The following is a 12336-nucleotide window of genomic DNA, read 5'->3' as shown; positions in this document are numbered from 1 at the left end:
CGCAGCTATCATACTGCTCAGGAAGGAGGCGCATTCTGTCTCCTAGAGATGAACGTAGTTTGGTGCAAAATGTGCAAATCAAACAACAGCCAAAGGCCCTTGTGAAGATGCTGGAGGAAACAGGTAGACAAGTATCTATATCCTATTGCGCATAACCTGAAAGACTGCTCAGCAAGGAAGCCACTGCTCATAAACCGCAATAAAAAAGCCAGACTACAGTTTGCAAGTTCACATGGGGTCAAAGATATTAGTTTTTGGAGAAATGTCCTCTGGTCTGATGAAATAAAATGTAAACTGTTTGGCCACAATGACCATTGTTATGTTTGGAGGAATAGGGGTGAGGCATGCAAGCCAAAGAACAGCATCCCAACCGTGAAGCATGGGGGTGGCAGCATCATGTTGCGGGGGTGCTTTGCTGCAGGAGGGACTGGTGCACTTCACAAAATAGATGGCATCATGAGGAAGGAAAATTATGTGGATATATTGAAGCAGCATCTTAAGATAGCTTGGTCGCAATGGGTCTTCCAAATGGACAATGACCCCAAGCATATCTCCAAATTTGTGGCAAAATGGCTTAAGGAGAACAAAGTCAAAGTATTGGAGTGGCCATCACAAAGCCCTGTCCTCAATCCGATAAAACAATTGTGGGCAGAACAGAAAAAGCATGTGCGAGCAAGGAGGCCAACAAACCTGACTCAGTTACACCAGTTCTGTCTGGAGGAATGGGACAAAATTCCAGCAACTTATTGTGAGAAGCTTGTGGAAGGCTACCACATATGTTTGACCCAAGTTAAACAATTTAAAGCCAATGACACCATATTCTAACAAAGTGTGTGTAAACTTCTGGCCCACTGGGAATGTGATGAAAGAAATAAAAGCTGAAATAAATCATTCTCTCTACTATTCTGACATTTCACATTCTTAATATAAAGTAGTGATCCTAACTGACCTAAAACAGGGAATGCTTTCTACTATTAAATGTCAGGAATTGTGAATGTATTTGGCATGTAAACTTCTGACTTCACCTGTATGTGTTTGTATGAGATGGAAGCACAGACTTTTCAAAATCCCCAATGTATTATGGGCTTGTTTACAGTTAAAAGTCCTGCATTATGGACCAAATCTTATTTTTTGTTTTATGGTTATTTTTGGGATTAAAATTGCAACAAAAAAAAATCATTTTCATTTTCGAATCTTGTAGCCTCTGTGTCTGTGCCTGTAAAAGTAAGGAAAGACTAAGATATATTTTTTTTTTACATTCAAAATCTATCTGCATTTTCCACTAGCTTAGTTATCGGTAACTGCAAAATTCACTATCGGTCGACCTCTAAATAACATAGATTTTGTTTCCTACTCATGCTTCAGATGAAAGCTTCATGAAGGCAATTCAAATAAAATAGTGTGTGAGAAAGATCAGAGAGCTCAGCAATCTTTATAATGCCTCAGTAGATAAGCACCTCACATTTTAGCAAAACTTTTTCCTACCCTTCTAAAGTCTTTAAGCAATAAACCCTTTACTCTGTTCTGGCTGGCCCTGAGCGAGCTACATGGTTTACTTAATAATCTCTTGTTCTGCTTATTGGAGAGGAGAGAGAGAGAAATCCTAAACCGGTCAGCCAGATATCAGAGTAGTCTAATGCTATCAGCCTGGCTATACCACGGCTGCATAATGCAATCAAAAACAGATACAGAGTCAGAGAGATGGTTCTGATACTCTGGTGCACATGCAAAAAGTGTGGATTTATTGATCCTTGAGAGGATTTGAAATAGCCTTTGCTGATTTCATAGTCTGATCAATACAGATATACTTGGGACAACTGATCTTGAATTGAGATGCACTTACACTTATTTTCAGAGAGTGCATAGAGCTATTATCCCTGGTTTCTGTCATTAGGTGGCTTAATGAACTGGCCTGTTATGTGTAATCATCAGACATAGTCCATGATACCTCTACAAAGGCCTTGTTACAAACCATATTTACTGTGGGGAATTTGTTTTAATCAATTTTTTTAAATTACGACTGTCCAAAAGTTGCCGACTTTACACCACACCAAACAATTCTGTATGGTCACATTCGTTTCTGATTATCTCCTAATGTGATTTCAGTGAGAGGGATGTTAACACCAGCTGTAAACAGGGTCTTATGGTATTGATCATTATGTTCCGTCCTAACCCTTTTTGCATCAATGATTGACAGGCGGCTGTGGCAGCATGTGACAACGGCTCTGAAGACAGGGGACATTGATACGGCCACAGAACACAAACGCCAGCTGGAGGAGAGACAGAGGAGGGAAGGGAAGCAGAGAGCAGCCAGTGGCACCCCCTGGAAACCCAAATACTTCATCAAAGAGGTGAGGTTTTCTAATCCCACTCCAAGGCCCTTTCCCATATGGCACACTCAATACACACTTTTACGGAGCCTGCACTGGTGCTTCACATCAATATATTACCCAACAGTCCATATGGCATTATTTGACCAAAGTGAAGTAAAGTGGTGGGGACCATGACACTAGAGCAAGTTTTAAATTGGGCATGAGTGGGCTATACATGGCAAAGGCTTAGATCATAAATATTATTTAGGCTATGGTCACTTTACCCGTAAGCTGGGAGCAAAATTCTGTAAAATGTTTACAGTTCTTTGCAATTGTTTGATGTCAAACTATACAATATGTTCCCTGTTAGATTTTTATTTCAGACTTTACACTGCACATCATAGCCAAAACTTTGGTCCAATCATTCTGATTGACAGCCTTGACTGGCTGTTTCATCTCATATGGCTGTCATAGGAGCAGTCACACTGCTGCATGACTGTGACACAAAATTTATGACACTGCCAGAATTTGTCTGAGGCTAAGATTTTCTGTGGCCCAGAGGTGCATAACCCAACATATTTTACAAAAGTAAACAAAAGTTCAAAACACAAAGAAATTAGAAGGCATCAATATACAAATCAAACAAAAAATGTTCACGACATAAAGAAATTACAAGACATCAACATACAAATCAAACAAAAGTTCACAACACAAATAAATTAAGACACAACACAACTAAAGTAAGCCATGACACAAGAACATTTTCCACAACACAAAGATATTAAGCCACAACACGTATAAATTAAACCACAACACACGACATTAAGCCACAATCCAAATAAATGTAGCCAACACATAACGAAATTTGCCAAAACACAAAGATATTAAGCCACAACCCAAAACAATTAAGCCCAAATATATTAAGCCACAACACAATTTAATTTGCCAAAACACAAAGATATTAAGCCACAACACAAATAAATTAAGCCACAACACAACGAAATTAAGCCACAACCCAATGAAATGAAGCCACAACCCAAATAAATTAACCTAAAACACAAATAAATTAAGTTAAACACAAAGATAAGAAGGGACTTCTGGTATTTCATTTTGACACAGCAAGCCACATTTTGTTATGTTGCCTGGAGGCAACACCATACCACAGAGAATTCATTACAATACTTAGCTTCAAAATGCACAAATGTTTGTGCCAAAAATGTACTTTGTCAAACTAAAATTATAAATCTACTTACTGAGAATGTCTTATCGTGTCCTATCCTCATGTAAGCATGCTATAGTGATAAAATCTTTTGAAATCGAAATATTATTCACCAGCTCAACATTGCCCTCTAGTGGCTGGGAGCATTTCCGTTGTGTTGTAAATTGTACATTTCTTTGTGTTGTGCCCCTCTGGTCCACTGTAAAGATTCCTTGCAAAGGCAATTTATTGGCCTTTGGGGAACATGTCACACTAACTGATCTGGGATTTTTTTCCTACTAGAAGAGAAACATTTACAATCCCCGAAAATGAGTCTCAGACAGAATCATATTGGCCAAAATCGTACTGTGTGAACCTGGCTTTTGAAATAAAGTATACAAAACATTTTAAACAATTGTAATAGCACAATGAGTAGATATTTTTTTGACATGCAGCAAATTTGTACTTGTGATATTATTTGACAACTTCATCCTTACAGCTGCCTCACTGTCTCCTGCCTACATACTGTAGGCATACTGACTGAAATGAAGCCTAATAGGAGACCGATTCGAAAGCTCTACATTGACGGCAACTCTGTGCATCATTGGAATAGTCCTCCACAGGAGACTCAACTCGCAACTTATTTTTAAATACAAGTGACGCGAGAGGAATAACGGTATATTCTAATGAGAATACATTTACCGGTACATAGTAAATCCATGTAATAGGGTAAAGTAGTCCGTTTTCTATGATTTTAAACCATTTTATCGATACTTTTTGGTATTGATTATTAGTATATTTATTATCCAAATTTCTCTCGCTTCATCCGCAATCTTGGATTGATTTTTCCTCCAAGCCCATCACGGTGCATTATGGGATCACTTGCATACGATGCTACCATAGAATCTGGCCAAAACGAGTTGTCTTAGGAGGCAGCATAATTAAGATACCTACCTTTTGGAACAGCCTTCGTGTCAGAAGCGTGCCTATAATGGCTTAAAATTCTGCCTCCATAAGTAGCTCACAAACTCAGAAACATTTACTTTTTTATACCAGAGGATTTGGGTTTGAATCTACTTTTTAATTAACTTTTTATTAACCAGAATTGCATCTGCACTTCAGCAGCATGATTTGATGTTTGTGATTGCACTAGAATGGCTCCAGTGAATTACTTACAATGGAAGTGAATGGGGCCAATCCGTAAACGTTAAAATACTATCTACAGTATTTCGATAGTATAGACACAAGACCTAAACATTATATGTGATTTTAACATGGTTTTAATGTGATGAAATAGTATACTAAGCACTTCATGAAAGTTTTAGCAATTGTACAACTTCGTTGCCATGACGATGTAATGTCAAGAAACCATAAAACCCTAAAATATCTGTAAAAATTATTTGTGCTTTTTTTTTTAAAGGAGGAACAAATCAAAATATTTTAGTGGGAATCAACATAATGCCACAAATACTGTTGATTAAGCTTAACTTGAATTGAACCCAGAATATTCCTTTAAGGCTGTGCAGGGACTGAGTTGAATTAATGAATCATTTATGTGAACTAGTTAGCATTAGGTTCCCAATGCTCCAATACAAGTGAATCGAACTGGTTAATTTGCATGATTTCCTGTGCTACATGAGTGTGAGAGGACGTTTTAAAGGACTGATGTACTGTTTTGTGATGCTACATCACTTCCCATTGGAAAGTGTGGTTTGTTAATGGCTACATCATTGTGAAAATGCGTTTGATTCCCATCCATAAACCACATTCAGGGATTAGCTATCCAGACACATGCAAGATATTGGTTCCTACATCAGGGTATTTCTAACTTTTGTTTTTGTCATTGAATTGCCTCCAGGGGGAAGGATGGGTGTACCACAATCCTCTATGGAAGACAAAGTGACAAGGACACCTGGAGCCACATGATATCACTCCATCACAGACCCCAAAGGTGTCTTCTTACAGAAAGTGAATGGTGCCAAAAACCAAGTCAAACAAATGGACACAAGGGTGTGGAGACCTGATATTACATTGTGTGACCTTGTGCAATATCTTTATATTTGTATATTACTTCTAGTAATCAGTACTAAGTAGTGATTATACATACAAGAGAGATTTAGTATCTATATCACTGATAGCTGTTATATTTGATAATGTTAAATAGAGGCAGATGCAGAGGCAGATGTTGATGCTGGTGGTATATGTATGTTGTACAGTATATTTATGTAAAAGTGACCTCGCCCCTCATTTGGTAACGATTTGACTTGAATGGCTGAATACATTTCAGTTGACTAAGTTATCTGCATTACTGTATTGTACTTTCACTCTGGTGATTTCTGAAGGCTTTGAAGTAAACTGTGCTTTATATAAAAAAAGTGTAAATGGATATTTCAAAAAATTGTTCACGCAAAAATTACAATTCTCTAAACATTTACTCGCCCTCATGCCATCCCAGATGCGTATGACTTCTGTTGAACACAAAGATTTTTAGAAGAATATTTCAGCTCTGTAAGTCCTTACAATGCAAGTAAATTGGTACCAAAATTTCAAACCTCTGAAAAGCACGTGAAGGCAGCATAAAAGTAATCCATAAGACTCCAGTGGTTAAATCCATCTGAACTCAACCCATATCTTCAGAAACTATATAAGTGTGTGAGAAACAAATCAATATTTCAGGTCCCTTTTTACAATCAATCATCACTTTTGCTTTTATATTCTTCACTTGTTTTTGATGATTTGCATTCTTTGTGCATATCACCACCTATGGAGCAGCAAAGAGAATTTATGATAAAAAAAAAAAGGACTTAAATACTGATCTGTTTCTCACCCACACCTATCATATCGCTTCAGAAGGCATGGATTTAACCATTTATGTTGCCTTTCTGCTTTTTAGAGCTTAAAATAGGTACCCATTTACTTGCATAGTGAGGACCTACAGAGCTCAAATATACTTCTGCAAATGTGTGTTCAGCAGAAGGATGGCATGAGGGTGAGTAAATGTGAGAAATTGAATTTTTGGGTGAACTATACTTTTAAAAGAACAGATTTTAAAATCATGCACAGATTCATCTTTACCCATTAATTAGGAAGATTAAGCATGCATTACATTTGCTTATTTAAATTTTCATTAAACCTAGGTCGATTTCTAAACATGTTCACAGATATGAAGATATGGCCTTTTCACAGGTTTATTATTATAAATTTTTTTTTTACAGGGCCTAATTAACTTTTGAAAATGAATTACTTAAATTGACATGGATTAAACCTTTTTTATTTCTTGGTAGATTGTATGCCCCAGCAACATTTGTTATGCTATATTTATTTCTGCAGTTACAGTATTACTCCGATCATATTGGGCAACAAATAATTTTTGAAAGAAAAACTCCTTTACATGACTTGCTCTGCAAGAGTTTGAATGTATGCAAGATGCACAGACAGTTTCCATTAGCAAAGGTCTTATAAAAGTGATGTAAAACCACAGAGATGGTGTTACCAAACACACGATGTACATGTTAAAATAAAGACACCTCTGCAAAAGACAAGTGATCACATATTGTATCTGTAAATAAGCTAAAGTTAAAAGCTTCTTATGCTGTAATAAGCATTGACTTGCATTCACCTGTTGTCTATGATTACTACATGGGTGGTTGAAAATCATTTAATATATCTAGATTGCTGGAGCGGAATTCGAAATGAGGTACCATTAATATATTAGTACAATCACTTAAGTACATACTCAATGGATACTCACATTTTTTTATTACCATTTTCACTATAGATTTGAACTCATCTCATTGAAAAATTTAGCTTTCCAGATCCCAATACAAAGCAAATCTACAATAATTTATAGTCACTTTCAAAAACTAAAATATTTAACTTCCATGTGTTTTCCAGGCCTGGAAATCAGAGTTACTCACTGATATTTTTAGCTTTTCCATGACCATAGAAACCCTGTGCCTTTAGGTGGGGAGAATTAAAATGTAAAAAATAGAAAAACTGGGAACTGATTCAGGTGTGAATTGGCTTTTATACACATTCTTTTCTAAGAATTAACAAAGTTAATGTTACTTATGCTACATAAAAGTGCTTAAGTTTGAGCCATATTCCTCTACATTTGAGGGTGTTTTGCAAAATGGAATTTGTTGTTATTCCTTTTATGAACTAGAGCTGTCATCTACAGGACACCTAAAGAATTACACCAACACCATACCACTGGCCTAATACATATAAACAAGATTATCCCAAATGAAAGGGTGATCAATAAGTCTGAATGGATAAGGCTGATTGTTTCATTAAGTCTTTTAATCACAATGGCATCACTCATTCTCACAACAGCATCTTTTTCTCACGCTCTTTTTTTTTTTTTACAATTTATGGAGTACATTTTAACTCTGAAAAAGAAAATAACCGTTTTTGCATTTAAAGATGAAAGGTCTCCTCAACTTCAATTTTTATTCTATTTAATAAATACCTTCCTAAGATTCAGAGCCCTCTGAGAACAATATATGTTATGGAAAGAGGGGAGAATCAGAATTGTTTTTCCCTTCCAATTATTTTACAAAAAAACAAAGCAAAAGCAATTGGCAAGTTGAAAATCTAGAAAAGGCAGGAAACAAAGAGGAAGGTGTAAAAGACAGCCCAGAAGAACAGAGGAAAGGAAAACCCCATTTGATGTGGCAGAAAGCGCCCTTTTCAAAGTAAAAAAAGCAGGTGGAGAGTGCGTATTTCTAAGTGTGAAATACGCACTCTCCACCTGCATGCTTCTCAGTAGTGGCTCCACATTAAGGTGAACTAAGACAAAGTGCATTCAGGCTTGTAATGCAGCATTTTATAAACCTACAACTAATTCGGTTCACTCTTTGTCCTGGCAGACAGTCGTTTAGGAATTAACAAAAAACTGATTTCTAATTGGCCTGAAACTTGCAATAAAATAAAAAAAAAGGGGGGGGACATCTGTAAGCATCTGCAAATTTTGCGCAGTAGTTTAGAGGCACAGCGCCGTCTTCTGGACAAGGCATTAGCAATAAAGACATAAAAGCAGATTCTTCAAACAACCCATTTTGATTTTCAAATTATTGCATAAACTTTTAAAATCTTACAACCAATAGAAAAAGAACAACATTCAAAATCATGTTACAAACAAAATTATTTAGAATCAAAAGTCACCACAATAGTTAAACATTACTAATAACTGAGTCCTTTTCAAAGTCTGTCTTGGAAAGCAACTCACGAATTCAGAGCCACAAAGACACCAGCTGCATTCTTCCACATAAAAAAAAATGGTTTGTACGATGTCAGCTAAAGCCAAGAGAGCTTTTAAGGGGCTTTTCCCAGTCAGACTGTAGACTGCTCCACATTCCTCGGATTCTGTAGCTTTTATTTATTTTATTTTTTTATCAAAGTTTAACTCACACAAGCTCTAACAAAAACGGAAAAAAATAAAATAAAATCTTTGGTGCTCCAAGTTTCATTCACTGAATGAATTCCTATTGTTGGTCGTTTTAGAATTCGGTTGGATTAAGATAAACTGCACCACAAAAAAAAGTGACCGCCGTTTTAGAAACAGGCAGCTCTCTTGCGTAACCAGCACTTTCAATTACGAAGAAAGAAAAAAAAAAAAAGAAAAAAAGTCCAGAGTTCTCTGATTGGAACCGATGTAGATCCCCATCGTTGAACCGATCATGGAACCGTCCGTGGTCGTTATGACAATCACAGGATCAAAGCCTCCAATCAAATGTTCTCAGGTGGGCGGTGCCAGATGACATATATTTGTTGTTCTTCTAGATTGGTAGATTACTTACTAGTTGCAGTTGTCCTTGTCTTTTGTTTGTTTTCAGGTTTTCCATTCTCAATCTTTATCATTCAATATCTAAACAGACTTCTTGGTCAGTTTCTTGCCTTTTTTCAGAGCCATCTTGTTTTTGATATGTCCCCTCTTCCTCTTGGCTGTCTGTAAACCACAAAATGAAATAATTGTTATTTTCACATGAAATAGTGTATTATGAATGTTTACTATTGTAGTTTTACTTTTCAGATTTTATTTAGTATTCTCATTGTTTGATGATTTCTACATTATTGTAACGGTCTTTATCTGCATTACAGTAAAGTACATGCAGTTTTACAAAAAACAATTTTAATTTAAATATATACACTCACCTAAAGGATTATTAGGAACACATACTAATACTGTGTTTGACCCCCTTTCGCCTTCAGAACTGCCTTAATTCTACGTTGCATTGATTCAACAAGGTGCTGAAAGCATTCTTTAGAAATGTTGGCCCATATTGATAGGATAGCATCTTGCAGTTGATGGAGATTTGTGGGATGCACATCCAGTGCACGAAGCTCCCGTTCCACCACATCCCAAAGATGCTCTATTGGGTTGAGATATGGTGACTGTGGAGGCCATTTTAGTACGGTGAACTCATTGTCATGTTCAAGAAACCAAATTTAAATGATTCGAGCTTTGTGACATGGTGCATTATCCTGCTGGAAGTAGCCATCAGAGGATGGGTACATGGTGGCCATAAAGGGATGGACATGGTCAGAAACAATGCTCAGGTAGGCCGTGGCATTTAAACGATGCCCAATTGGCACTAAGGGGCCTAAAGTGTGCCAAGAAAACATCCCCCACACCATTACACCACCACCACCAGCCTGCACAGTGGTAACAAGGCATGATGGATCCATGTTCTCATTCTGTTTACGCCAAATTCTGACTCTACCATCTGAATGTCTCAACATAAATCGAGACTCATCAGACCAGGCAACATTTTTACAGTCTTCAACTGTCCAATTTTGGTGAGCTCTTGCAAATTGTAGCCTCTTTTTCCTAGTTGTAGTGGAGATGAGTGGTACCTGGTGGGGTCTTCTGCTGTTGTTGCCCATCCACCTCAAGGTTGTGCATGTTGTGGCTTCACAAATGCTTTGCTACATACCTCGGTTGTAACGAGTGGTTATTTCAGGCAAAGTTGCTCTTCTATCAGCTTGAATCAGTCGGCCCATTCTCCTCTGACCTCTAGCATCAACAAGGCATTTTCGCCCACAGGACTGCCGCATACTGGATGTTTTTCCCTTTTCACACCATTCTTTGTAAACCCTAGAAATGGCTGTGCGTGAAAATCCCAGTAACTGAGCAGATTGTGAAATACTCAGACCGGCCCGTCTGGCACCAACAACCATGCCACGCTCAAAATTGCTTAAATCACCTTTCTTTCCCATTCTGACATTCAGTTTGGAGTTCAGGAGATTGTCTTGACCAGGACCACACCCCTAAATGCATTGAAGCAACTGCCATGTGATTGGTTGATTAGATAATTCCATTAATGAGAAATTGAACAGGTGTTCCTAATAATCCTTTAGGTGAGTGTGTATATATATATATATATATATATATATATATATATTTTTTTTTTGCATTGAGAAGTCGAGGGTAAATGTGTGTAACTCATTGAAATTGTGAAACGGCACTGGAGGTGCATTTTACCATAATTTGAACGTGTGAATTTAATGTGAACTTGTCTACAAACAGACATACAGGACCTGGAGAGTTTGGATGGAATGTCAAAATAAAAGCGTGAGGGTTTAAAAAGTGCATGACTTAAATATTTTACTGTTGTATTTAAGTGTAAAAGTCAATAATAATATGAATTATTGCATGATAGAGGGGGATAAAAATAAAAATAAAACACTAGCTTCTTTTCTACTGAAGACTTGAATTACTGTTAATTTGGCTGCTATTTATCCAGTATACTAGTTAATAATAAAGTGTTTCTTAATAAGCTATATATTTATATTGAAATAATGTGTAGTTAGAGGTTTGTGTTTCTTTACATATTAAAGAGTACTTCCAATTAGTTCCACACAATAATGTAAAGATATTCTAAACTGATTATGCAAAAATACAACTTTGGTATCGGATCGGTATAGGCTGATACTGAGATTTCTGGTATCGGAATGGAAGAGAAGTGGTATCGGTGCATCCCTAATTTAAATGTTGTTTTTTCATTCAGTATCAATTTTAAAAACAATCTGTCGATTTAACCAGTGATCAGCTTGTCTTCCCAATTTAGTTATCGGTATCGGCAAAATCCTATATCGGTGGACCTCTAGTAAATATGTTTGTATAATCTAACTTGTTCGGCAAGACTCTCCTCAAATTGCTGCTCCGCCATGATAGTTGTTGACAGAAAACAGAAAATCTGCGCTGGCGCCCCTCGTGGCAATGCAGAGAATGCAGTGCATAACTTGCATTGAGTTATGAATTGAATGCGGACACATTATACTAAGCAACGATGCATGGAATCGAGCTTGCATAGCAAGGTGCATCTGCATTCGCAAAATATGTTTTGGCTTATAGGAGTGCGCATGTTACAGGTTTTTGAACAGTGCGCATGTGCGTGAACAGAACGGATAGCTAATGTCACAAGTTGGAGCCCAACAACAAGTCAAATCAGTGGAAAGAATTAAACATTTCTGGGACTACAGTGGAGAAAGGAAAAAAAAAAAAAAATCCAATAAACTATACCCATTTTTACACACTATTGTAAAATATCGAATGTGCATACATCGGGGGAATCTCAGAGTTTACATAAGACAGAAACCCCACTATTGCACTGCAATTCTGCAGCAGGTCGCGACAGAAAATAAGGACACAAACAGCAAGGACTCTGGAATATCTAAATAAAGCAAAGGAACAATAATAGCAAAGTCTTTCTTGGATGCCATGCTTGTTATTTACAAGCATCACGGGGGAATTACATTGCTGTGGAGAGCCGCATGTATGCAGGAGTAAAGGGAATACAGTAAAACTTGTCAACCGTAACA

At 37.0% G+C, this 12336-nt stretch overlaps 2 protein-coding genes across 3 annotated transcripts in view; one reads left to right on the top strand and one right to left on the bottom strand.

Annotated features, from left to right (window-relative positions):
- Positions 1–7594, top strand: part of osbpl10b (oxysterol binding protein-like 10b) — an 83999-nt gene extending 76405 nt beyond the window's left edge. For both annotated transcript variants that reach the window (XM_052144706.1, XM_052144705.1), the window contains 2 exons: positions 2198–2351; positions 5369–7594. In XM_052144706.1, coding sequence (XP_052000666.1) covers positions 2198–2351; positions 5369–5413 — 199 coding nt within the window. In that variant the 3' untranslated portion in view covers positions 5414–7594. The remainder of the gene's footprint in view (positions 1–2197; positions 2352–5368) is intronic.
- A 182-nt stretch (positions 7595–7776) lies between these two features.
- Positions 7777–12336, bottom strand: part of stt3b (STT3 oligosaccharyltransferase complex catalytic subunit B) — a 71847-nt gene continuing 67287 nt past the window's right edge. Inside the window, exon 16 of the mRNA XM_052144704.1 lies at positions 7777–9460. Within this exon, the coding sequence (XP_052000664.1) occupies positions 9380–9460 (81 nt within the window). The 3' untranslated portion in view covers positions 7777–9379. The remainder of the gene's footprint in view (positions 9461–12336) is intronic.

The sequence above is a fragment of the Xyrauchen texanus genome, chromosome 15, assembly GCF_025860055.1.
Source record: "Xyrauchen texanus isolate HMW12.3.18 chromosome 15, RBS_HiC_50CHRs, whole genome shotgun sequence".
Lineage (NCBI taxonomy): Eukaryota > Metazoa > Chordata > Actinopteri > Cypriniformes > Catostomidae > Xyrauchen > Xyrauchen texanus.
Note: the sequence above shows the minus strand (reverse complement) of the source record. Positions and strands in the feature narration are given on the sequence as shown.